This window comes from Anomaloglossus baeobatrachus, chromosome 3, assembly GCF_048569485.1.
Source record: "Anomaloglossus baeobatrachus isolate aAnoBae1 chromosome 3, aAnoBae1.hap1, whole genome shotgun sequence".
In the NCBI taxonomy this organism is placed as follows: domain Eukaryota; kingdom Metazoa; phylum Chordata; class Amphibia; order Anura; family Aromobatidae; genus Anomaloglossus; species Anomaloglossus baeobatrachus.
The window spans coordinates 370,670,048-370,696,865 of NC_134355.1; the positions used below are offsets into that span (position 1 = coordinate 370,670,048).

The following is a 26,818-nucleotide window of genomic DNA, read 5'->3' on the forward strand; positions in this document are numbered from 1 at the left end:
TTCGGGCCCTCATCCATGCCGCTGTTCCGGGTACAGGCTCGGTAGCCTCCGCATATCTGGGTGGAGCAGACATCCTTTGCAGGGCTCAGCAGGTCGCGGGGTCCAGGCGTCTTTGCTTGTATAGCCGCGAGCTACATGCGGCCAGACGCCATCAGTCCCTCTTAGTCTCTTTTCGGCTCCTCCTCTACAGGGGCGGGGTTTTGGCCTTCGCGCCTCCACTACTCGAGGAGACGCTCGAGAGGGAATTTTTCGCACCAAAGATGGCGGCTTCTCAAATTTTCCGGCCGGACACCTCCGGCGGTAACAAGGCGCACCTCTACCAAACGGCAGAGCAGTAAGATCCTGTTCGTGACGCCAAGTTGTCGCGGGAGGAGGAAGGGACGCTGCGCTCTCCCACTGCTCGGGTCTGGCTGCTGCTACTGCTCGGTGGTGGCTCGAGCGGTGGGCCGGATCCCGGGGACTCGAGCGGCGCTCCTCGCCCGTGAGTGAAAAGGGTTGGGATTGGATTGATTGTGGGGATTTGGTTATTGTCCGTGACGCCACCCACGGTTGTGGTGATATTGGTGACACCACCGCTGCTCTGGACGGGGATCCCGGGAGCGATCACAGGGAGCAGCCAGGATGTTAGTTCTCCCCTCCGTGGGTAGGGGGTTGGTTGTCCCGGGGCCCGGTGATGGGGTAAGGATGGATGGCAGGCGGGTTACGGGGCCTGGCGAGGTGCAGGGTCGCGGGGGCAGCGCTGTGCCGCACGGCACGGTGGTACTCACTCAGCCAATGATGAGGACACAGTTCTCGGTAAAACACACGGCTGGATGAACGGGTCCCACAGACGGCTGCGGTGTTGTTTCTCCCGGCAGGTTGATGGTGACTGCCTTTCCCTGCACCTACGTACTGTAAACGGTTCCAATGGGTTCCCACCGGTAACCCGCTCCCCAGCTTGGATATGGGCTGGAGGAGCCCCTTTTGCCTGCAGGCACTGGCCCTGGGAACTTTAGCCTTGGCGGTGGCTCTCGGTTGGACGGTTGCCTTCTGTCGGGACTTGGCTGCTGGGAAACCCAGGAGGTTCCCTTCGCTAACGGATTTGGCAAACTCACGGCGACTCCTAGCCTTGCCGGGGTCCGTATGCCCCTGCCAGATGGTGCTAGCTTCTCTTTGCGTACCTATCCGGTACCGCCGGGCCACCGCCCGTCCAAGGTCCTTACGGTAGGCTCTGATAGGCCACTCCTGCAGACGGTCACCACCGTCTGCCAACCTTGCTGATCCGTCCGGGCCACACACCCGGACCAACTTCAGGCTGCTTAACTGCCACTTTACTCCTCTCTCAACTCTACTCAAAACTGATCTGCCTGCTTTTCCCGCCTCCAGGACTGTGAACTGCTCGGTGGGCGGGGCCAACCGCCTGGCCCACCCCCTGGTGTGTGATCATCAGCCTCTGGAGGAAGGCAACAAGTGTTTTGTGTCTGACTTTGGTGTGCCTGACCGGGAGTGTGGGGTGTGGTGGTGGTGTTCTCTGTGGCCCCTGGCTTGTCCAGGGCACCACAGAAGTACCTCTTGCACCTCCTTTTTTTCAGCATATATGAAATATGGATGAATAACGCCTTAGGCCTCTCTCACATGTCCGTGAAAAACCACGCACGTTTTTCACGGACGTGTCAGAGGTGCGTTTTCCCCTCCGTGAGCCGTGTTTATGACACGTGTGTTCTCTGTGTGTTAGGCTATGTGCGCACGTGTGCATAATTCATGCAGTTACGCTGCGCTTTGTAGCGCAGCGTAACTGCATGCGTCCTGCGTCCCCTGCACAATCTATGGAGATTGTGCAGGGGCCGTGCGCACGTGGCATATTAGAGCGCAGCGCTTCAGCTGCTGCCCGAATTGCTGCGTTCTAAGAAGTGACATGTCACTTCTTCCGTGCGCTTTGCCGGCAGCCCCTGCTCTATCTATGGCAGGAGCTGCAGGCAGAGCGCATGTTCTCGCCGGCACCATGCGCTTCAGAACACAGCTTTTCAGCTGCGCTTTGAAGCGCACCTTTTCGGTGCGGTGCAGAGCGCACACGTGCGCACATAGCCTTATCCGTGATAACACACGGAGAACGGGAACTTTCTGCTCACCTGTCCCTGGCTTCGCTGTCCGTGGTGGTGATCTTCGGTCTCCGGTCCTGCCGACTCCCTTCTGCTGCTGCTTCCGGCCTCAGTGAAGTGAATATGCAATGATTATAATGAGCGGCGGTCGGCAGCAAGTGACAGCAGCGGCAGAGACTGCAGGGCTGGAGAAGGTGAGTAAAGGTTTTTCTTTTATTTCTCGCAGACACATGTCTTCTCTCCGGTGTGTGTCACACGAAACACATCCGTGTGGTCCATTAGCATTACGTGTGACACGTTTGCGTTCCGTGTGACACCTGTGATGCCGGAGAGAAAGCGAACATGTCGGCGTGAGAAACAGACGGACACACGGAAGTACGGAACAGACACACGTTCTGTGCGCAAATACTTACGTGTGTCAAAAACCATAGGAATACCTAGGTCTACGTGTGTACGTGTCTCTGGTATGTGAGGAAACTGCCAAACACGTACCGGAGGCACGCACATGTGAAAGAGGCCTTAGGAGGATTGTGAGCGTAGGTGACTTACACGTGTTCTAAATATGATCTGATGGAATATTGTAGGAGAAACGCTTTAGCTGCTGTATACATGTCTTTGTCACTCGTCCTTTCCAATGCTGTATATATTTCTTGTGAATGTTTGGATTTCTGATCGTTTCCCATTCACTATTTTCATGTTCTTAGTCTCTTTCAGATGACTCATTTGACAGTAACAAAAAATCAATTGTTCTTGAAAATCTCGGAAAGCCAAAAGTTACAAAAGCAAATAAGAAAGATGCTTCTCCATGGTGGTTGACGGAAGATGATTCTGATGATGGAGGTATGGAAAACAAGGTTGTCTGTAGACCTCTTACGGGTTGGAGAACCTGTATATAGATTTTTATAAAAATGTGGCGCTATCATTTTGAAAATGCTGATATTATGCAGTTTAGTTAGACTTCAAGCAAAAAGATACGGTATTGTAATGCACCTTCCTGCATGCATGCAGTCAGTTAGAACCTTGGTTGGTTCAACACCTAAAATGTCTTTTCTAAATATCTTTACACCCTAAGCACTTTTGTAATTTTCTTTATTATACATTACCCTGCTGTTCTCTCTATACTCCTAATTCCCTAAATATTTTTAGTTAGTTTTTGTTTTTTTTACCGCACTTCCTGTGACGTTTTGTTTGAGAGGGGTTTCAAATGTGATGTCACAGGAGGCTGGGGCTGCACTCGCTTCTGGCAGCGTCTGTTGCCGCTCCTGGAACCGGTTGTTATCACAGGGCAGCGCTGCAGTTACTAGTTTTTTGAATCTCCACCCCCTCTGAAAATGTCCCGCATCCATAATGATAGACGCTATGGGAGATGTACCTGCAGCACCAAAACTTTGCTTCTACGAGTAGCATCTCTGAAAGAAGCTGCAAGTGACAGTGATAGTAGCAGTGAGTGACAGCAGCGCTGCCACCTTTAGAGGATTAGTTTGAGTGTGGTGCTAGAAGCTGTGAGTGGCGCTGGTATCACACTCGCTGCCTCTATCTCCGCACTCTAAGGATGTCTTCTTTCAAAGAAACTACAGCAGCCAGCAGAGATAGACGTAGAGTGCTGGTGCTGCACTCACATCTCACTCAGCGTTTATTACTACAGATCCAGGACGTCTTCAGAGGGGGCGGCGAGGCAAGAAACTATTAAGTAACTGAGGTGAGTGCAGCCCCAGCCTCATTTGATGTCACGTTTGAGAGTCCTTTGAAAAGAAACAATTTCAATGTTGCCAACACTTTCGGCCATGACTATATTTTGAGGATAATTCCTTGATGTTTCTGTCAATACACTGATCTTAGTGTTTGGAGCAGGCTCATGAACTTATCTTAAATAGCCGACATCTATCTCTAACAATGCGGCAGGAGCTGAGCTCTGCCCTCTGCTGTTAACCCCTTCACCCCCTGCCAATTTTTACCATTTTTCGTTTTTTTTTTTTTTGCTCCCCTTCTTTAGAGAGCCGTAACTTTTTTACTTTTTCATCAATCGTGCCATATAAGGGCTTGTTTTTTGCAGGACGAGCTGTACTTTTAAATGAAACCATTAGTTTTACCACATAGCTGCTCGCTGGAATCCGTAGCTATCCATTGCTGCGGGATTCCAGCGAAATATCTGCGGTAAACCTGTGGGCTTTCGTGCTACTTACCTGCGGAAGTCCCGGCCTCTATCTCCATAGTGTAGGGCCGGCATTTCCGCAGGTAATTCCGCAGAAATAATTGACATGCAATTACGTGCGGCTGCGGGACATCCGCAACATGTTCCACAGCCGCACATACCGCAGTATGGACACAGACAGTCCCCATGTCCCATAGGATAACATGGGGAGTGTCTTTACTTGCTAAAACCTGCGGATTTATCTGGAAAATCCAGAAAATCTGCAGATTTTCCGCAGATAAATCCGCAGGTTTAATTTCCCGTGGGCACATAGCCTAAAGCGGGGTTAACGCGTTGCGACATCGCTAGCATCGGCTAGTGATGTCAAGCGTGATAGCACCCGTCGTACGTGCGATATTGCGTTATCACTGCCGTAGTGAACATTATCGCTACGGCAGCGTCACATGCACATACCTGCTCTGCGACGTCGCTCTGGCCGGCGAACCGCCTCCGTTCTAAGGGGGTGAATCGTGCGGCGTCACAGCGACGTCACACGGCTGGCGTTCAATAGAAGCGGAGGGCCGGAGATGAACGGGACGTAACATTCTGCCCACCTCCTTCATTCCTCATTGCTGGTGGACGCAGGCAAGATGTTCGTCGCTCCTGCGGTGTCACACAGCAATGTGTGGTGCCGCAGGAACGACGAACAACATTGCTAAAAAAAACCCCGTTTTTTTTTTTTTTTTTGTTTCAAGACTATCTCTCCGCGGCAAACGATTTTGACCGCTTTTGCGATCGTTTAAGGTCGCTCATAAGTGTCACACACTGCGATATCGTTAATGACGCAGGATGTGAGTCACAAACACCTTGACCCCGACGATAATTCATTAACGATATCATAGCGTGTAAACCTTGCTTAAGACTTACCTACACAAGGTAGTGATATATAAAAGCCTTAAAGCCCTCTCCCCACCACCAGTCAGGCATGGCTTAGTAAAACCATTTCCAATCACATTTCTACCTTTGTGACTGGGAGCTGAACTCATTCTTATTTTTCTTTTATGTTCTGTCCTTTTTGTTTCATTTAATCTTTCTGTGTATCTTTGTGTTTATTCTGGCTGTTCTGTTTTCTATACATGTTTCTTTTTCTATTGTGTCTTTTCTTCTTTAAGTACAACAACCAAGATCATATATAAAACAGAGGAGGCCAAAGAGTCAGGGGATGGCAGACACACAAAATGCTGGATTGGATGATAATGAGAAACCTGTCGCAAGCCTCCATACTGGTATTGCTTATGTCGTGCTAGTTCAGTGGCATAGTCTATTTGTTTTGTGCTGTGTTTCTATAGGACACATTTCTTTGTCGCTCCATTGGGAGACCCAGACAATTGGGTGTATAGCTTCTGCCTCCGGAGGCCACACAAAGTATTACACTTTAAAAAGTGTAACCCCTCCCCTCTGCCTATACACCCTCCCGTGGATCACGGGCTCCTCAGTTTTATGCTTTGTGTGGAAGAAGGCACACATCCACTCATGCATTCTCATATTAGTTATGTCGGTTGGAAGAAAAGAGGGCCCCCACGGGGCCCCCGGCATGTTCCCTTCTCACCCCACTATGTCGGCGGTGTTGTTAAGGTTGAGGTACCCATTGCGGGTACAAAGGCCGGAGCCTCATGCCGTCTCCTTCACCATCCCTTAGCGGCTCTGGGAGAAGTGGGATCCTAAACGGTCAGCCATTTGCTGGGACCGTGCTCCCTCCGCAGCCCCTGTGGGAATCTGCTGGACCGGAGTCTATTCAACCTCAGGGACCGGGCCCTGCAACTCTAAGGTACTCTGTGTCCCCATTGGGGAGTATGCAGGAGCGCACCTTCTTCCCGGACGCTGCGGCAGCTGCTGAATTGAGAAGACTGGCGGACTTCCGCGCCGACCGTGCCTGCTTGTCGGGCGCGGTCTCAAATTTAGTCCCCGGCTTCATCGCGGCCTAGTCGCAAAAATCCCGCCCCCGGGCCTGCCTGTCAGGGGTAAGGGCGGGACTGCCGACCTGACGTCGGATGTGAGGGCTGGAGCATCCTGCATGTTTCCTCCCCCCTCACTGATCACTGTGGGGACCCCAGATTCCCGCACTTTCCTGGCGCCGCCCACGGCTCCACTCCTCCCCTGAGATCTCCGGCAGCCATTTTTTGGGCATTCTGCCGGTGGAGGATTCTCAGGAACAGCTCTGCAGCTCCAGGGGACCTAAAGCTGGGAATCTGGAGACACACACTCCGCTTGTTAGCGGTCGGTAAGCCACACCGGTCACCCGGTGCTGGTCCCCCCAGGGTGCCGGAATAGATACGTATTTATGTATATATATTTCTGTTCGGTCAGGCTGTATACCCTGTTTTTGCCCATATACCCTCAGTGATCATTCTCCTAGGAGACAACAGCATGTCGTCCACAAGGAGCAAAGCTGTTAAGGCACAGGGGTTTTTTGCGGCCTGTACCTCTTGTGGGGCTATGTTACCTGCGGGTTCCACCTACCCTCACTGTGAGCAATGCTCGACCCCTGTTTCACTTGCTCAGCCGGAGCCTCGGTCACTAGTGGACCCCTTGGCTCATGTAGACCCCCCTGCTCCCCCTGTCCAGGCGGCAGGGACAGAGTTCTCCTCTTTTGCTGAGAAACTCTGAGTCACTTTCACAATCCATGGCTCAGTCTATGGACAAATGGTCTGCCAAGCTGCTAGAAGCTTTGCAGTCCAGACCGGTCCTTACACAGGCCCCGGCCCCTGTTGGATCGTCACCTCCAGGCCCCTCTCGGTCTGAGCCGCAGCGCGCTCCCAGGTTGGGCCCTAGGTCCCACGCGGAGGACTCCTGCCAGGACCACAGTCCTATACAGGCTAAGCGGGCTCGCTGGGAATCTTCCCCGACTTCCTCACGCTGCTCGGGTTCCCAGCTTGAGGACTCTCTGGAGGACGAGGCGGACGTCGCAGCTCAGGGTTCTGACCCTGACGTCGCCCTTAACCTTGATACACCTGAGGGGGACGCATTAGTGAATGATCTTATCTCGTCCATCAACCAGGTGTTGGATCTCTCTCCCCCGCCTCCTACTGTGGAGGAGTCGGCGTCTCAGCAGGAGAAACACCAGTTTCGGTTCCCCAAACGTACACGTAGTGCGTTCTTCGATCACTCTAACTTCAGAGACACTGTCCAGAAGCCCAGAGCGGTTCCGGACAAGCGCTTTACTAAGCGCCTCACTGACACGCGTTACCCCTTCCCCGCTGAAGTCGTTAAGGGGTGGGCTCAATGTCCCAAGGTGGATCCTCCAGTCTCTAGATTGGCGGCTAGATCTGTGGTATCGGTGGCAGATGGCTCATCGCTAAAGGATGCCACTGACAGGCAGATAGAGCTCCTGGTGAAGTCCATCTTTGAGGCCACGGGCGCGTCTTTTGCCCCGGCCTTTGCAGCCGTGTGGGCACTCCAAGCTATCTCGGCTTGTCTGACTGAGATTAATGCTGTCACACGTAATTCTGCTCCGCAAGTTGCGTCTTTGACTTCTCAAGCGTCAGCTTTTTCTTCCTACGCCATGAACGCAGTCCTAGACTCGGCTAGCCGTACAGCTGTGGCATCCGCTAACTCTGTGGCAGTCCGCAGGGCCATGTGGCTGCGCGAATGGAAGGCAGACTCGGCCTCCAAGAGGTTCTTAACCGGTTTGCCGTTTTCTGGCGAACGCTTGTTTGGCGAACGATTGGATGAAATTATTAAGGAATCCAAGGGAAAGGACTCCTCCTTACCCCAGTCCAGACCTAAGAGACCTCAACAACGGAAAATACAATCGAGGTTTCGGTCCTTTCGTCCCTCCGCCAAGCCCCAATCCTCTTCGTCCAGCAGGCAGGAGAAAGGCCAGAGGAACTCCTATGCGTGGCGGTCCAAGTCACGCCCCCAAAAGGCCGCAGGAGGCACTGCCTCCAAGGCGGCCTCCTCATGACTCTCGGCATCCCCTAACCGCATCCTCGGTCGGTGGCAGGCTCTCCCGCTTTGGCGACGCCTGGTGGCCACATGTTCAAGACCGATGGGTGAGAGACATTCTGTCTCATGGTTACAGGATAGAGTTCAGCTCCCGTCCTGCGGCTCGTTTCTTCAGAACCTCTCCGCCCCCCGCTCAGGCTGACGCACTTTTTCAGGCGGTGGACGCTCTGAAGACAGAAGGAGTTGTGACCCCCGTTCCCGTTCAGGAACGTGGTCGCGGCTTTTACTCCAACTTGTTCGTGGTGCCAAAAAAGGACGGATCATTCCGTCCCGTTCTGGACCTCAAACTGCTCAACAGACACGTGAGAACCAGAAGGTTTCGGATGGAATCTCTCCGCTCGGTCATCGCCTCGATGTCACAAGGAGACTTTCTAGCATCGATCGACATCAAAGATGCTTATCTCCACGTGCCGATCACACCCGAACATCAACGCTTCTTGCGTTTCGCCATCAGGGACGAACACCTTCAGTTCGTGGCATTGCCTTTCGGCCTGGCGACAGCCCCACGGATTTTCACCAAAGTCATGGCATCCGTCGTGGCGGTCCTACACTCTCAGGGCCACTCGGTGATTCCCTACCTAGACGATCTCCTAGTCAGGGCCCCTTCTCGGGTGGCGTGTCAACACAGCCTTACAGTCGCTCTGACGACTCTCCAGCAGTTCGGGTGGATCATCAACTTCCCAAAATCCAAGTTGACACCGACCCAATCACTGACTTACCTCGGGATGGAGTTTCATACACAGTCAGCGGTAGTCAAGCTACCGCGAGACAAACAGCTTTCTCTGCAGGCAGGGGTACAATCACTTCTTCGGAGTCAGTCACACCCCTTAAGGCGCCTCATGCACTTCCTAGGGAAGATGGTGGCAGCGATGGAGGCAGTGCCGTTCGCGCAATTCCATCTACGGCAGCTCCAATGGGACATTCTCCGCAAATGGGACAGGAGGTCGGCTTCCCTCGACAGGAACGTCTCTCTTTCCCTTGCAACCAAGACGTCACTTCAGTGGTGGCTCCTTCCCAACTCTCTATCGCAGGGAAAATCCTTCCTACCCCCAGCCTGGGCTGTGGTCACCACGGACGCGAGCCTGTCAGGGTGGGGAGCGGTTTTTCTCCACCACAGGGCTCAGGGAACCTGGACTCCGATAGAGTCTTCCCTTCAGATCAATGTTCTGGAAATAAGGGCAGTGTATCTAGCCCTATTGGCTTTTCAGCGGTGGCTGGAGGGCAGGCAGATCCGTATCCAGTCGGACAACGCCACTGCCGTCGCATACATCAACCACCAAGGCGGCACTCGCAGTCGTCAAGCCTTCCAGGAAGTCCGGCGGATTCTGCAGTGGGTGGAAGCCACAGCCTCCACCATCTCCGCAGTTCACATCCCGGGCGTAGAAAACTGGGAAGCAGATTTTCTCAGTCGTCAGGGCATGGATGCGGGGGAATGGTCTCTGCACCCAGAAGTGTTTCGAGAGATCTGTCGCCGCTGGGGAACGCCGGACGTCGATCTCATGGCGTCACGGCACAACAACAAAGTCCCGGCATTCATGGCATGGTCTCAGGATCACAGAGCTCTGGCGGCGGACGCGTTAGTTCAGGACTGGTCGCAGTTCCGACTGCCTTATGTGTTTCCTCCTCTGGCGATGCTGCCCAGAGTGTTACGCAAGATCAGGTCAGACTGCCGTCGCGCCATTATCGTCGCTCCAGACTGGCCGAGGCGGTTGTGGTACCCGGATCTGTGGCATCTCACGGTGGGTCAGCCGTGGGCGCTTCCAGACCGCCCAGACTTACTGTCACAAGGGCCATTTTTCCATCTGAATTCTGTGGCCCTCAACCTGACTGTGTGGCCATTGAGTCCTGGCTCCTAGCGTCTTCAGGGTTATCTCAGGATGTCATTGCCACCATGAGACAAGCCAGGAAGCCAACGTCCACCAAGATCTATTACAGGTCTTGGCAAATCTTCTTATCCTGGTGCTCTGATAACGCTTTCTCTCCATGGCCGTTTGCCTTACCCACTTTTCTTTCATTCCTCCAATCCGGAATGGACAAGGGTTTGTCACTCGGCTCTCTCAAGGGCCAAGTATCGGCGCTCTCCGTATTTTTTCAAAAGCGTCTAGCCAGGCTTCCGAAGGTCCGCACGTTCCTGCAGGGAGTTTGCCACATAGTCCCACCTTACAAGCGTCCGCTGGAACCCTGGGATCTTAACAGGATGCTAACGGCTCTTCAGAAACCACCTTTCGAGCCGCTGCGGGATGTCTCTTTATCACGTCTTTCGCAAAAGGTGGCCTTTCTAGTGGCAGTCACATCACTCCGGAGAGTGTCTGAGCTTGCAGCGCTGTCATGCAAAGCACCCTTCCTGGTGTTTCACCAGGATAAGGTGGTTCTGCGTCTGGTTCCGGAATTTCTCCCTAAGGTGGTATCTACTTTTCATCTCAATCAGGATATCTCCTTACCTTCATTTTGCCCTAATTCAATTCACCAATGTGAAAAGGATTTGCACTCTTTGGATCTGGTGAGAGCACTCCGGCTCTACGTGTCTCGCACGGTGCCTCTGCGTCGTTCAGATGCGCTCTTTGTCCTTGTCGCTGGCCAGCGTAAGGGTTCGCAGGCTTCCAAGTCAACCTTGGCTCGGTGGATCAAGGAACCGATTCTTGAAGCCTACCGTTCTTCTGGGCTTCCGCTTCCTTCAGGGCTGAAAGCCCATTTTACCAGAGCCGTGGGTGCGTCCTGGGCATTGCGGCACCAGGCTACGGCTCAGCAGGTGTGTCAGGCAGCTACCTGGTCTAGTCTGCACACTTTCATGAAACACTATCAAGTGCATACCTATGCTTCGGCAGACGCCAGTCTAGGTAGGCGAGTCCTTCAGGCGGCGGTTGCCCACCTGTAAGAGGAGGGCCGTTCGGCTCTTTTTATTGAGGTATTCTTTTACCCACCCAGGGACTGCTTTTGGACGTCCCAATTGTCTGGGTCTCCCAATGGAGCGACAAAGAAGAAGGGAATTTTGTTTACTTACCGTAAATTCCTTTTCTTCTAGCTCCTATTGGGAGACCCAGCACCCGCCCCTGTTCCCTTTGGGCTGGTTGTTCTTTTGTGTACACATGTTGTTCATGTTGAAGGGTTCTTTTGGTTCATGGTTTCAGTTCTCCGAACATCCTTTGGATTGAATTTTTACCCTAGACCAATTTATAAGTTTTCTCCTTCCTGCTTTTGCACCAAAACTGAGGAGCCCGTGATGCACGGGGGGGTGTATAGGCAGAGGGGAGGGGTTACACTTTTTAAAGTGTAATACTTTGTGTGGCCTCCGGAGGCAGAAGCTATACACCCAATTGTCTGGGTCTCCCAATAGGAGCTAGAAGAAAAGGAATTTACGGTAAGTAAACAAAATTCCCTTCTTTTATATGACCACCTCATCCAATGGATGGCAATATTTTCTGTTGGTTGTCATATCTACTTTTGGGGGACACATTCTGTTACAGCTTTTATTAATATTTGTGTCAGGTGTTACACATCCATATGTATTTATATTATGTAAAACACAAAATCTAAAACTGAATTCACAAATTGCAGCTTTTCAGAAAAAAAACACTGTCAAGCCACTGACCCGACTAAGGATGATGGGACCCCCACCTGTTCAACTAACTTGACAAGCCTCTTCCTATCCTATGAGCTGTCAGTCTAGCTGAGTGGTTGGGGAGAAGTCGCTGGGGACATGCTTCTTGGACTAGTCGCTTCATCCCCAGCTATGTTTTAAACTTTGCTCTGAAATGCCACTGTGTTTCATAATAAAAAAACTGCACAATATCCTAATGTTGTTGTGGTCACAGTAAGGCTATGTGCACACGTTGCTTTTTTTTCAGCGCGGAAAAAAACGCACCCTCTGGCAGAGGGGAGAATTGTAAACAATGCTTTTTGATTTTTTAGGTGCGTTTTTTAAGACTTGTCAGTGTTAATAAAGTTGGTTGAACACAGACCTTTGGAAAAAAAAACCTGTGATGTCATTTCCTTCTCCACATTCTGTTTGGATAAATGGGAGGGCTTGGAATGGAAGGAGCACCATTTGAATTTTGGAAAAGTTGAAATAAACTTCGCGCACCGAGCCCCTTGGGTACCTATACGTCAGAAAACCCCCACAAGTGACCCCATTTTGGAATCTGCACCCCTCAAGGATTTTATTCAGGAGTATATTAAGCATTTTGAATCCACAGCTACTTCACCCAAAATGTTGCTGTAGCAACAATATTCTCACTTTTAGGCCCGTTTCACACGTCAGTCATGTCGTGTCCCTGCGTGTGCCGTGAATCTCGGCACACGTGGGTTGTCTAAGTGCAATCCGGGCTCCGTTCTCCGTGGCCCGTGATTGCACTTAGAGATTAACTCACCTGTGCCCGCTCCCGCTCTCCATGGTGCTGATCGCTCCCGCGGTGCAGCATCCGGCCGGCGCTGACCCCCGCAGCAGCTGCTTCCGGGTCGGCTGTGTCGCACATCATGAATATGCGCGACAATAATGAGCCGGCTTAGAAGCAGCAGGGAGAACGGGCTGCAGAGGACATCGCTGGACGCCGGGTGAGTTAACATGATTTTTATTTTAAAAGCACGTTTTTTTCTGGCACGTGTTTCACGAACCACACCACTGCGTGGTCCGTGGAACATCAGTGATGCCAGAAAAAAATGGACATGTCTCCGTGCGGCAATCACGCACACGCGGGTACGCCGCACGGAGACACGTGCAGTGAAAAATCACTGACGTGTGAGCAGATGAGTCTGCGTATGTCAGTGATTCTGGTACGGTTAAAAAAAAAGCACAAACGTACCAGAATCACTGACGTGTGAAAGAGGCCTAAGGCTATGTGGCCATGATCCAGCGACACGGCGTCTAGTACACAGTGTCAGCCTTCCTGCAGAGATGTGAGTGTTGTCCACGGGAGAACGCAGCTGCCCATGCCCACGAATTGGGTTCAGGATGCTGTGGACTTTAGTTCTATGCTACCTGCAGAGAACACTCTCGTCTCCGCAGCATAAATTGACATGCTGAGGCTCGGGAAGCTGCGCCACCGCTCAGTTTATGCTGCGGAGAAAAGAAGCACAGTGGGCATGGGATCTCCAAAAATCCTTCCACTGTGCTTCTACTGCACAACGCAGCGTTATGGACGCAGGGAAAACACTCAGCGCCCATAACGCTGCAAACCCTGGTTGTGGGCACACAACCTAAAAAGCGTCAATGGATGTCAAATATATATAACGTCCCACCCCCGCCTGCATATTCTAAGCTGGCACCTTTAGTACCTTTCATGTGGCACTAAAGGGTGCCTAGCTTAGTATTTATCCAATAAAAAAAAAAATGAAAAAAATGGCGTGGGGTCCCCCCTATTTTTGATAGCCAGTCAGGGTAAAGCAGACAGCTGTAGCCTGCAAACCACAGCTGGCAGCTTCATCTTGGCTGGTGATCAATTTGGAGGGCTCCCCAGGCTTTTTTTTTTTATTTATAAATAAAGAATTAAAAAAAAAATAACGTGGGGTCCCCCCAAATTAGATCACCAGCCAAGGTGAAGCTGACAGCTGGGGTCTGGTATTCTCAGGGTGGGAAGAGCCATGGTTATTGGACTCTTCCCAGCCTAAAAATAGCAGGCCGCAGCCGCCCCAGAAGTGGCGCATCCATTAGATGCGCCAATCCTGGCGCTGCGCCCCAACTCATCCCGCGCCCTGGTGCGTTGGCAAACGGGGTAATAAATGGGGTTGATACCAGATGTGTAATGTCACCTGGCATCAAGCCCAGCAATTAGTGATGTCACGGTGTCTATCAGATACCAGACATAACTAATTGACAGTAAACAAAAGCAAAAAAAATGACAAAAAATTTTTTATTAGAAAAAACACTCCCCAAATCATTCCCTTGTTCTCCAATTTAATCAAAAAATTTGAAAAAAATGGGTCCGCAGAAATCCATATGGACGTCCCACGTCGCCTCTGGACCTTCTAGAATATGGGGGCACGTTCAGGGAACGTATCCCCCATTTTCTAGGAGGGCAGACCCTCCATTTGAGGAGAGTGGGTGCCAAAAATCTGCACCCACTCTCCCCGGGTCATAGCTGCAGAGTGCCGAGCAGCCAGCACAGCTCACACTGAACACAGGAAGCTGTCAGCTGCTCTGCTCATGTGACCGGCCGGCGTGCACTGTGAAGGAGGAGGGGGCCGCGGGGGATCAGCGCTGCGACCGGACAGGTAAGGGGGAATACCGGGGGAATAGGGGGTGACCGGGCAGGGCCTGGGGGGCATTTTTCTGTTGCATGTGTTATTGCACATGCGACAGAAATCATAGGAGCAGGGCGGCTGGTGCGCTACTGTGCGCGGGGAAAGCTGGGAAAGCTGAACGCTGTAACAGCCTGCCGTGACCACGTGGGCCCGCTCATTACATATGCACGCCCATCCTCCCGCCCATCATCTCTCAGTGAAACCGGCGCTGACAGGTGGGCGGGGTGATGGGCGGGGGGTGCGTGCGTAATTAGCAGCCGGCCGTGATCACCCCTGGCAACTACAGCCTGGAGTGATCATGTGCGGCTGTATTCACTGCCCCCCGTGCATCATTATCAGCGCGGGGTGCAGTGAATCAGTGTACTCACCCGTCACCGTGTGTGGAGCCGCCCCCCTGCAGCATCGCGTCTTCCTGTCTGTGCCGGCGGTCAGCTGATCTGGACACTAGCGGCGCGCACCGCGATGACGTCATCGCTGTGCGCGCCGCTAGTATCCACCAGAATCGATCAGCTTACCGCCGGCACAGACAGGAAGACGCGATGCTGCAGACACCGGTGACTGCTCCACACAGCGGTGCTGCAGCTGAGACAGAGATCGGTGCTTCAGGGAGTTAGGAAGGGTAAGTATAAACGTTTATTTTTTTTTTCCTGTGCCACAGGATACACGCCATTTACCAGGATGGGGGCATTTCATGAGCAGGATGGATGGGGGCATTTCATGAGCAGGATGGATGGGGGCATTTCATGAGCAGGATGGATGGGGGCATATCATGAGCAGGATGGATGGGGGCATATCATGAGCAGGATGGTTGGGGCATATCTTGAGCAGGATGGATGGGGGCATTTCATGAGCAGGATGGATGGGGGCATTTCATGAGCAGGATGGATAGGGGCATTTCATGAGCAGGATGGATGGGGGCATTTCATGAGCAGGATGGATGGGGGCATTTCATGAGCAGGATGGATGGGGGCATTTCATGAGCAGGATGGATGGGGGCATTTCATGAGCAGGATGGATGGGGGCATATCATGAGCAGGATGGATGGGGGCATATCATGAGCAGGATGGATGGGGGCATTTCATGAGCAGGATGGATGGGGGCATATCATGAGCAGGATGGATGGGGGTATATCATGAGCAGGATGGATGGGGGGTATATTATTAGCAGGATGGGGGGTATATGAGCAGGATCATATACAAGGCAGGAGGATCCTTATCAGAATGGGGTACCTTAGTAGAGAATTTGGGGACATTACCCCCATAACAGTGTCAGCAGCAGATCCTCGCCCCATAACAGTGTGTCATGACCATATTTTTTGGTTAAAATTTTATTTTCCTATTTTCCTCCTCTAAAACCAGGGTGCGTCTTATGGTCAGGTGCGTCTTATAGTCCGAAAAATACGGTGTGTATATGTATATGTATATATGTGTGTCTATATATATATATATATATATATATATATATATATATATATATATATATATATATATATATATATATATATATATATATATATATATATATATATATATATATATAATGGAATGGGTGCATTACAATACACGGAAAGGTTATCAAAATTAGGTCTATTTACTCTAGAAAAGAGAAGACTTAGGGGAGACCTAATAAATATGTACAAATATATCAGAGGGCCATATAGAGATCTCTCCCATGATCTGTTTGTACCAAGGACTATGACAAGAACAAGGGGGCATTCTTTTCGATTGGAGGAAAGAAAATTCCTACATCAGCATAGAAGAGGGTTCTTCACGGTAAGAGCAGTGAGGCTCTGGAACTCTCTTCCTGAGGAAGTGGTGATGGCCAACTCACTGAATGAATTTAAGAGAGGAATGGATGCATTTCTTGTTAGCAAAAGTATAGAAGGTTATAAATAGCATAATCTTACAGGTAGATAGAAGAGCGACCTAGATTATTAGAGGAATGGGGGGGGCTGCAATACCAAGACAGGTTATTAAACTTGGGGTTAGTTAGTTAGGAAAAACAAAGGCTTAGGGGGATCTAATCACAATGTATAAATATATGAGGGGACAGTACAGAGACCTTTCCAAAGATCTCTTTACACCTAGGCCTGCGACTGGAACACGGGGGCATCCGCTACGTCTTGAGGAAAGAATGTTTAATCATAATCACAGATGAGGATTCTTTACTGTACGAGCAGTGAGACTATGGAGCTCTCTGCCGTATGATGTTGTAATGAGGGATTCACTAGTAAAATTTAAGCAGAGCCTGAACGCATTTCTTGAAAAATATAATATTACAAGTTATGTATATTAGATTTTATGACAGGGTGTTGATCCAGGGAACTAGTCTGATTGCCGTATGTGGAGTCAGGAAGGAATTTTTTTCCCCATTGGCGCTTATTTGACACATTGGGGTTTTTTTGCCTTCCTCTGGATCAACATGTTAGGCTACGGGTTGAACTAGATAGACTTAGAGTCTCCCTTCAACCTTAAAAAACTATGAAATATATATATATATATAATAAATTTATATTATGGAAAGAGAATGAAGCCATGGGCTCCCAGACGGTCTCCCATGCCGGGGCTTGCCTGACGTCCGGTGACTGGCAGCACCTCCCATTGTGAATAGATGCGTATCTGTTCATGTTACAATATATGAAAAAATAAAAAAAAAACAGTTGCACTCTGCAATAACACAGTAATACACTACCTATTAAATAAATTGGAGGTATTTAGGACCTTAAAATGCATTATAATATTAGCCCAGCACCACTTCACAGCACCCTCCTTTGCAGTCTTCACATTGGGAGGTGCTGTCAGACAAGTACCGGCATGGGAGACTAGCTGGGAATCCCTGGTTTCATTCTTTTTCCTTATATTTAATGTGGAGTGATGCCCTGTAAGACTGGCTCTGCACTCCAACCCCCGCCATGTTCATTAGCCTCTAACCTGCTGATCTTGTTTAGGTTTTTAAGAAGCCCAAAAAAAGATGCAGTATAGAGTAGGACCCAGCAAAGGAGGGTGCCGTATCTATATATATAATTGCCTTATTCTGTCTGTCTGTCTGTCTGTCTCTGTCTTGCTCCAAAATTGTGTCCTTACGGTGACAAACAGCGGATTGGCCGCTCGCCTCGGCTCCGCCCCCCCGCACGGATTGGCCGCTCGCCTCGGCTCCGCCCCCCGCATGGATTGGCCGCTCGCTTCCGCCCTCCGCACGCATCGCCAGACATAACCTTGCGCTGCTGGGATCGTGACGGAGTCGGTGTACGCTGGTAACCGTTATACACATTGGGTAACTAAGGTCCCTTAGTTACCCGATGTGTATCATAGTTACCAGTATACACCGGCTCCGTCACGATCCCAGCAGCGCCAGACATAACCTTGCGCTGCTGGGATCGTGACTGAGCCGGTGAACGCTGGTAACCATTATACACATCGTGTAACTAAGGTCCCTTAGTTACCCGATGTGTATCATAGTTACCAGTATACACCGGCTCCGTCATGATCCCAGCAGCGCCAGACATAACCTTGCGCTGCTGGGATCGTGACGAAGCCGGTGAACGCTGGTAACCATTATACACATCGGGCAACTAAGGTCCCTTAGTTACCCGATGTGTATCATAGTTACCAGCGTACACCGGCTCCTGGTACACATGTGCAGGGAGCCGGCATTATACTCCTCTCCCCCCAGGACTACTCCTCTTATTATAGTCCTCCTATTATACTCCTCTCTGAGTATAATAGGAGAACTATTATAGCATGGGGGATATAGCACGATGGGGAGTGCGCAGCATGGGGGATGGAGCACGATGGGGAGTGCGCAGCATGGGGGATGGAGCACGATGGGGGGTGCGCAGCATGAGGGATGGAGCACGATGGGGGGTGCGCAGCATGGGGTATGGAGCACGATGGGGGGTGCACAGCATGGAAGATGGAGCACGATGGGGAGTGCGCAGCATGGGGGATGGAGCACGATTGGGGTGCGCAGCATGGGGGATGGAGCACGATGTGGGGTGCGCAGCATGGGGGATGGAGCACGATGTGCGGTGCGCAGCATGGGGTATGGGGCACGATGGGAGGTGCACAATTCCCCCCAAAACACACACACACCGCCACACACGCACTGCACAACACACCACACACACACTGGAAACCACAAACACCGCCCTACACAGACACCCACACACACAGACCACGCCGCACACACACAACACCCAACACACAAACACCGCGGCACACACAAATATACGCACATGCCGCACAACACACACATTGCACAAAACATACCTCCCACCAAAACACACACACACACACCCCACACAAACCGTGCAACACACACACACAGCGCTCCACAAACAACGCAACACACAAACAACACCACTCTCACCCCCCGCCACACCCAGAACATGTACAGCGCCCTACACAAACACTTGGTAACTACACACAACAACATCTATATATGTATATGTGTGTATATATACGGTATATATATATATATATATATATATATATATATATAACAAAAATCATACATTAACTACACATTACGTAAATTCTAGAATACCCGATGCGTAGAATCGGGCCACCTTCTAGTATATACATATATATCTCAGATATGTTTCATTCCTTTTTTTTTTTTTTTTTTTTTTCTTCAAATGAGGCCAAGGCTATAAACTGCAATTTGGGTTAGCAGCAACTCTTTGATATTTTTTTTCTACTGATTTTTATTTATTCTTTTTATTTCACACATTGCATCCCATAAGGTCATAAAAGATCTTTGGGGGCATTTAAGCATTTAAATATTTTGAGGGTTTTATCTGATTTCCCCTATAATTAGGGCCAGAATATTAGTTCCAGTTTGAGGGTAATTTCCTTTTCCCGTTTGCATTTGTGAACTGACTCAACAGCTCCTGCTCCTTCCTTGCACATGATCACTGTCCTAGAGGAGGAAGCAATGTCAGTGCATCCTATACTCCATGCACATCAATTGTTCAGTGCGGTGTTTCCAGCGATCAGGAAGACATTAAAAGGTTATAAACCCTCTCTGACTTCTATAGGAGTCCAGCTGTATCTGACATACCGTATTTTTCGGACTATAAGACGCACCTTTTTTTCACCCAAATGTTGGGGGAAAGTTAGGAGTGCGTCTTATAGTTTGAATGTAGGGCTACGGGGAATGAGGGTGCTGTGGTGGAGCGGGTCATCGGCGGCACGAGCAGGCTGTAGCAGCCTGCCGTGACCACGTGGACCCGTTCATTTAATATGCACGCCCATCATCCCGCCCATCATCTCTCAGCGCTCAAGCCAGCGCTGACAAGTGGGCGGGTGATGGGCGGGGAATACACTCATATTAAACTGCCTGCCCACATGATCACCCCTGGCAACTACAGCCTGGAGTGATCATGTACGGCTATATTCACTGCCCCCTGCGTGTCCTCATCAGCGTGGGGTGCAGTGAATCAGTATAACTCACCGGCCACGATCCCTGCAGCACCGCGATCTCCTCCTGTCTGTGCCAGCGGTGGCTGTGTGGAGACTAGCGGTGCTCACAGCGATGACGTCATCGCTGTGCGCACGTGTCCACACGCAGCCGGCGGCGGCACAGACAGGAGGACGGGGCGATGCTGCAGGGATCGTGGCCGGCTCCACACTCTAGCGCTGCTGCTGACACATACAGAGGAGGAGCGATGCTGCAGGGAGGTGAGTATGAACGTTTATTTTTTTTATGTGCCACAGGATATGGGGGTGTATAGCACGATGAGGGCATATAGCAGGATGGGGGTATATTATGAGCAGGATGGGAGTATATAGCTGGATGAGGGTATATAGCAGGATGGGGGTATATTATGAGCAGGATGGTGGTATATTATGAGCAGGATGGGGGTATATAGCAGGATGGGGGTATATAGCAGGATGGGGGTATATAGCAGGGTGGGGGTATATAGCAGGATGGGAATATATAGCAGGATGGGGTATATAGCAGGATGCGGCATATAGCAGGATGCGGCCATATGCCAGGATGACGGTATATAGCAGGATGGGGGCTATACCAGGATGAGGGACATATACTGTATATACAAGGCAGGAGGATCCTTACCAGGATGGGGTACCTTAGCAGAGAATTTGGGGACATTACCCCCATAACAGTATCAGCAGCAGATCCTCGCCCCATAACAGTGTGTCATGACCACATTTTTTGCTTAAAATTTTATTTTCCTTTTTTCCTCCTCTAAAACCAGGGTGCGTCTTATGGTCCGGTGCATATTGTAGTCCGAAAAATACGGTATATAGCGGCTATTTTATGCAGTGATTATTTTAGAACGGACTGTCCACAGTAGTTAAACACTGCTCAGCCTGATGCCAGTGATTATTGTACATTTCAGTCAGTTTTAGACTAATGCAGCATTAAAATCACCCTTGTTAGAAAGCTATGAATTTAATGTGAGTTACAGGCTTTATTTTTTTCCCCTATCTAATAACTCACTGATCCCATAATCCTATTTTCTCCAACCTTTCTTTTTCCTAATGTCTCCAAATGCCCCATTCCTAACCATGTAGTAGAACAGAATCCCTGTAGATTATCTTTTCACAGGACACTGGATAAATGCATGAAATTGGAGCAATATTACAAATCAAAGCAGACCTGCTTTGATGAACAAGATGAATGTCTTTCTTCCAGTCCAGAAAGCCCTGATGGTAAAATATCAGTTCATGTATGCTATTTGGTTGTGAGGTCTTGTGATACAATGGTCTGATCAAGTGTTTCCATCTACCCTAAAAGAGTATTGTTGTGGAAGTACAGGAGATCTGTGAAATGTATTGCAATGTGCTTTAAAATCAGCAATTGTGATCAAGTGTATAAGGCTATGTGCGCACGTTGCGTATTTTCATGCAGTTACGCTGCGATCTGCACCGCAGCGTAACTGCTTGCGTCCTGCGTCCCCAGCACAATCTATAAAGATTGTGCATAATCCATGCCCACGTTGCGTATTAGAACGCAGCGTTTCGGCTGCTGCCAAATTGCTGCGTTCTAAAAAGCAACATGTCACTTCTTTTGTGCGTAATGTCGGTCTCTTTGTCTCTGTGTCTCCTTGTCGGTCTCTCTGTCTCCCTGTCGGTTGGTCTCTCTCTCTCTCTCTCTCTCTCTCTCTCTCTCTCTCTCTGTCTCTCGATCCCTCCCCCCCTCTCTCATACTCACCGATCACGGGCGCGGCGCTGCACATCTGTCACACTGCTCCGGTGGCTTCTCCTGCTGAAAATGCCAGCCGCTCATTATTCAATCTCGTATTCCCTGCTTCCCCCGCCCCCCGGCGTCTATGATTGGTTGCAGTCAGACACGCCCCCATGCTGAGTCACCGCTGTCTCACTGCAACCAATCACAGCCGCCGGTGGGTGGGTCTATGTGGTGCAGTAAAATAAATAAATAATTAAAAAAAAAACGGCGTGCGGTCCCCCCTATTTTTGATACCAGCCAGGGTAAAGCCACACGGCTGAAGGCTGGTATTCTCAGGATGGGGAGCCCCACATTATGGGGAGCCCCCCAGCCTAAAAATATCAGCCAGCAGACGCCTGGAATTGCCACATGGATTAGATGCGACAGTCCTGGGACTCTACCCGGCTCATCCAGAACTGCCCTGGTGCGGTTGCAATCTGGGTAATAAGGAGTTAATGGCAGCCCATAGCTGCCACTAAGTCCTAGGTTAATCATTGCAGACATCTATGAGACACACCCCCAATGATTATCCGGTAAGTGAAAGTAAATAAACACATACACCCGAAAAATCCTTTATTTGAAATAAAAGACAAAAAACACCCTCTTTCACCACTTTATTAAAATCCCCAAACACCCCTCCAGGTCCGGCGCAATCCACGAGGTCCCGCGACGCATCCAGCTCTGCTACATGAAGCTGACAGGAGCGGCAGTAGAACACCGCCGTTCGCTGTGAGCTCCACGCAGCAACTGAGGTGAGCCGCACTGTCAGCGGAGACGTCTCTCAGGTTACCCGCAGCTACAGGTCTCTGATGGAGGACTCGAGCTGGGTGCGGGTAACCTGAGTGACTGCACCGGTGATCGCGCGGCTCACTTCAGTCACTCAGATTTGCGGTCACAGGTGAGTCCTTCACCTGTCAAATAAGAAATAACGTTTGGAACTCCATTCTATGTCTGAACTGGGTGCAAAAACCTAAAAAAACATCACTATGGGGAGATAAGGTATGCACACCAGTGACTATGTAAGGGGAATACATGGAATAGCAGAAACTGCTGTGTGAATACTGACATGAAAAATCCAATAGCTATATGTAAGGATGAAATGTGAAAAATGGAATCTGCATTACTGCCATGAATATATGAATAAAGAGAAATTTAGCTACTGAATTGATCAATGCAATAGAGCCCCAACACTACGCCAAAGTATTTCTCTACGTTGGAGTCCCTAGCTTGTGTGTGTCCTCTCATGCAGTTAAAAAACTTACCGTGTATGGGAAGCTGAGACCCAGGCTGGGAACCCTCCCCATACACACCTATTGCCAATCCACATTATACGCATAAATAGCCTGGGTCTCAGCTTCCCATACACGGTAAGTTTTTTAACTGCATGAGAGGACACACACAAGCTAGGGACCCCAACGTAGAGAAATACTTTGGCGTAGTGTTGGGGCTCTATTGCATTGATCAATTCAGTAGCTAAATTTCTCTTTATTCATATGTTCATGGCAGTAATGCAGATTCCATTTTTCACATTTCATCCTTACATATAGCTATTGAATTTTTCATGTCAGTATTCACACAGCAGTTTCTGCTATTTCATGTATTCCCCTTACATAGTCACTGGTGTGCATACCTTATCTCCCCATAGTCCTTCACCTGTGACCGCAAATCAACCTGCGGCACACAGACAGAGCCGCGTGGTCACAATGAAGTCGGGTGAAGTTCATCCGAGTTCATTCTGATCGCGCGGCTGTCTCCCGCAGCCAGCCATGTGCTTTTTTTGACATTCCGGTCCCAGTCGGCTCTGCTGTAAGTCTATGGGGATGCAGTAGAGCCGAGTGGGACCGCACTGTCAAAAATGTGCGCTCTGGATGCTGTTCCCATGGCAGAGCAAGCATCCAGAACGCATGAATTCTGCAGGAATGTGCGCATGTTGCGTTCTGCCGAATGCGTCTCAGAACGCAGCTTTTCGGCTGCATTCTGAGACGCACATGCAGTGACTATTTACGCTGCGTAATAGAACGCAACGTGCGCACATAGCCTTACAATTGTTTTCCTTGCTTTGAGGTTCTGCTGTCAGACGATTTTACTGCAATGAACAATTTTATTGAAAAACAGTGAGCTGTAACCCCATTTTGTAACAGAATTAAATTAAAGATTAAGATTAAAGGGAATCTGTGAACAAGTTTTTGCTACATCATCTGAGAGCAGCATGTGTAGGCAAAGAGACCCTGAATTCAACAATTTATCACTTTTACTGGATGCAGCGAATCTGGCACAGTCAGCTTTTAGATTTAGCAATGCAGCAGAGCTGAGAAAGCTAACCCTGCAAACACCTGGTTCTCTATGTACAATGAACAGAGAGCTGTTAATCACGGCAGGCGGCGTGTCAGACTACCAGACACTAGACAATATAAGCTAGCAATAATAAGCTCCTGATGCTAAAACAATCATTGCAAGTTAACGACAGCACGGAGCATGATAAGAGACACATCGCTGAAATCTGTATCTATACAGCATGCTATCTTCAGATTATATAGCAAAAACCTGATGACTGATTCCAGTAACCAAAACAACATTCTGGTAAGGCCACACACTGTGCAATTATTCTTTGGTGGGTCTCTAATAGATGTTGACCTACCGCAGGTTTCAACTTTATACATTGAACTGACTCAAGTCTGTGATCTGTGGCTGTTATACAACATAATGAGTAGGCATGAGCGGACATGGATGTTCGGCTTTGCTGGGTTCTGCTGGACTTTAGTTAAAAGTTTGGTTCGGTTCCCTGTCTTGACTTCGTACACCATATCAGTCAATGGCGACCTGAATTTTGGTGCTAAAAAATAGTTGTTAAATGGTTACAGAAAAGAGTTGGGCTATGTGCGCACGTTGCATAAATACATGCAGTTACGCTGCGCTTTGTAGCGCAGCGTAACTGCATGCGTCCTGCGTCCCCTGCACAGTCTATGGAGATTGTGCAGGGGCCGTGCGCACGTGGCGTCTAAGAGCGCAGCGCTTCGGCTACTGCCGAAGCGCTGCGCAAAAAGAAGTGACATGTCACTTCTTTCCTGCGCTTTGCCGGCAGCTCCTGCTCTGTCTATGGGAGGAGCTGCAGGCAGAGCGCATGGAATCGGCGCTCACTACGGACATTTCTGCAGCGATCTAAAGCGCACATGTGCTCTTCAGATCGCTGCAGAAATTTCTGCAGGGCTTGTACGCAACGTGCGCACATAGCCTTACTCAGAGTGTCTGAGTGTGAGATCACTTGTCTCCTGTGACTCTCCATGGTGGGAGGAAGGAGGGACATGCTATTTGCCTTATTGGATGTCTTCTCCATCATCGAGAAGCTGTGCTCAGTCCCCTTCTTCTCCGGCATTGTCTCACAGAATGGCCCTGTCCCGCTCACCCCTCGTCAGCTAGTTGCACAGCTCCACCTTAGACAGAGTTGTGTTTCTTCCAGCCGGCTGTGGTGTTTCTTGCAGGTCTCCACTCCTTTTTCCCATTTTGCATTTGTTGGACCTTCTCTCTCCACTGTGCTCTACGTTGGCGGACACTCTTCAACATGGGTTGGCACTCCCTCCCGTTTGTGTAACTGCTCGAGGGCTGGACAGTTTACTTTTATCTTAGTTTTTGTTTGTCTCATGGTCAGTGTGAACATGCTCCTACACTGTACACGCATTCCAACTTACACTCCGGCTTATTTTTTCTGATTTCCTAAAATCTCTATTCTCTAAACTACTAGATCTTTAGTAGATAAAACAGTGATTTTTTGAAAATGACAACAAGCATCTCTGTATGTGACAAATCACTGGATTCAGGGTCTCTGCCCCTACATCATGTTATTCTCAGATAAGGTTGCAAAACCCGGTGCCAAATTTCCTTAAATGATATGCAAATGAGAATTGAAAAGTTTTGTTACTACCGTATTTATTTTTTTACCTGTTGCATATCATTAATGTTGAGATTTCTATAATTCCACAACTTTTTTTCCTTCTCTGTGCTGCAATTTCAAAATTGAGAAGTGTAAATTGACATAAAAGTAGACATACGGGAAAATGGTGTCCTTTTTAGTCTCTGTTCGGACCGTTTATTTAACGGTATAGGAAAGTGCAGCAGACTGTGCCGAGAGTCGCAGATAGAAAAAAAAAAATGAACACCTTTTCTTTATAGTGTTCCAATGGTGGGTGCATGCCACTACATCTATTCAGATGGAGACCACTAACGCAGGAAGCATCCAGCCTTGGATAGTTTGGATACATGTGTTGTACTTTTCTGGGATTTCTTGGATAACTTCTGAGTAGGTTCATAATAGCCTGTTTTAAATGAAACATTATGTTCCTATATCTATTATATAAAGCTCAGTGTATGTGTGTATGTCCACTAAATATGAATTTGCACCGTTGCATTTACAATCACGAAATTTTGCACAGACGCCTCATGTGACTCGGGGAACGTCATAGACTATGTTTTGACGGGAAAATTTAACCGCGCGCTTTACAGTTACGCTCCAAAATCCTGCCTCTATTAAACTGAATGGAGGTGGGAGCTACAGGTTATTAATAGCAACTGTCAGTGGTTGCTATAGGAACAAAATAAACTGTTAGTATAAGAAGCTTATGTGTGAGGTAATAAGATGTTAGTGGGGAGACAGACAGACAGACACAGACAGACCTGGAGAGAGAGACAGACCTGGAGAGAGAGACAGACCTGGAGAGAGAGACAGACCTGGAGAGAGAGACAGACCTGGAGAGAGAGACAGACCTGGAGAGAGAGACAGACCTGGAGAGAGAGACAGACAAAGACAGACAGACACACATATAGAGACAGACACAGAGAGAGACAGACAGACAGACAGAGACAGAGATGGAGATAGACTGATACAAATACAGACAGAGAGAAACAGACAGACAGAGACATTGACACAGACAGACAAAGAAAGACACAGATAGAGACTGGGAGAGAGACAGAGAGGCAGTTACTATCCCGGGCAACGCCGGGTACTACAGCTAGTCATATAATAATTGTAGTCCAGCATACCATTGTCCTTCCTTGTGTAGAGCTAGAGGAGGTATTTGGTGGTCCACACTACAAGGGTGAAATTCAGCTGTTCTTTACCATTAAAGGGCTCTGTTTTATAATAAAGCAGAGCACATAAATCTAAATTGTACATATTTTT

The 26,818-nt window shown here is 49.5% G+C and overlaps 1 protein-coding gene across 2 annotated transcripts in view; it reads left to right on the top strand.

Moving 5' to 3' along the window:
• CEP162 (centrosomal protein 162) overlaps positions 1-26,818 on the top strand; it is a 307,890-nt gene that overhangs the window by 15,906 nt on the left and 265,166 nt on the right. The window contains exons 2-3 of one of the 2 annotated variants that reach the window (XM_075340157.1): positions 2,783-2,918; positions 5,382-5,495. In XM_075340157.1, the coding sequence (XP_075196272.1) occupies positions 2,783-2,918; positions 5,382-5,495 (250 nt within the window). The remainder of the gene's footprint in view (positions 1-2,782; positions 2,919-5,381; positions 5,496-26,818) is intronic. The other variant, XM_075340158.1, reaches the window with a different exon arrangement.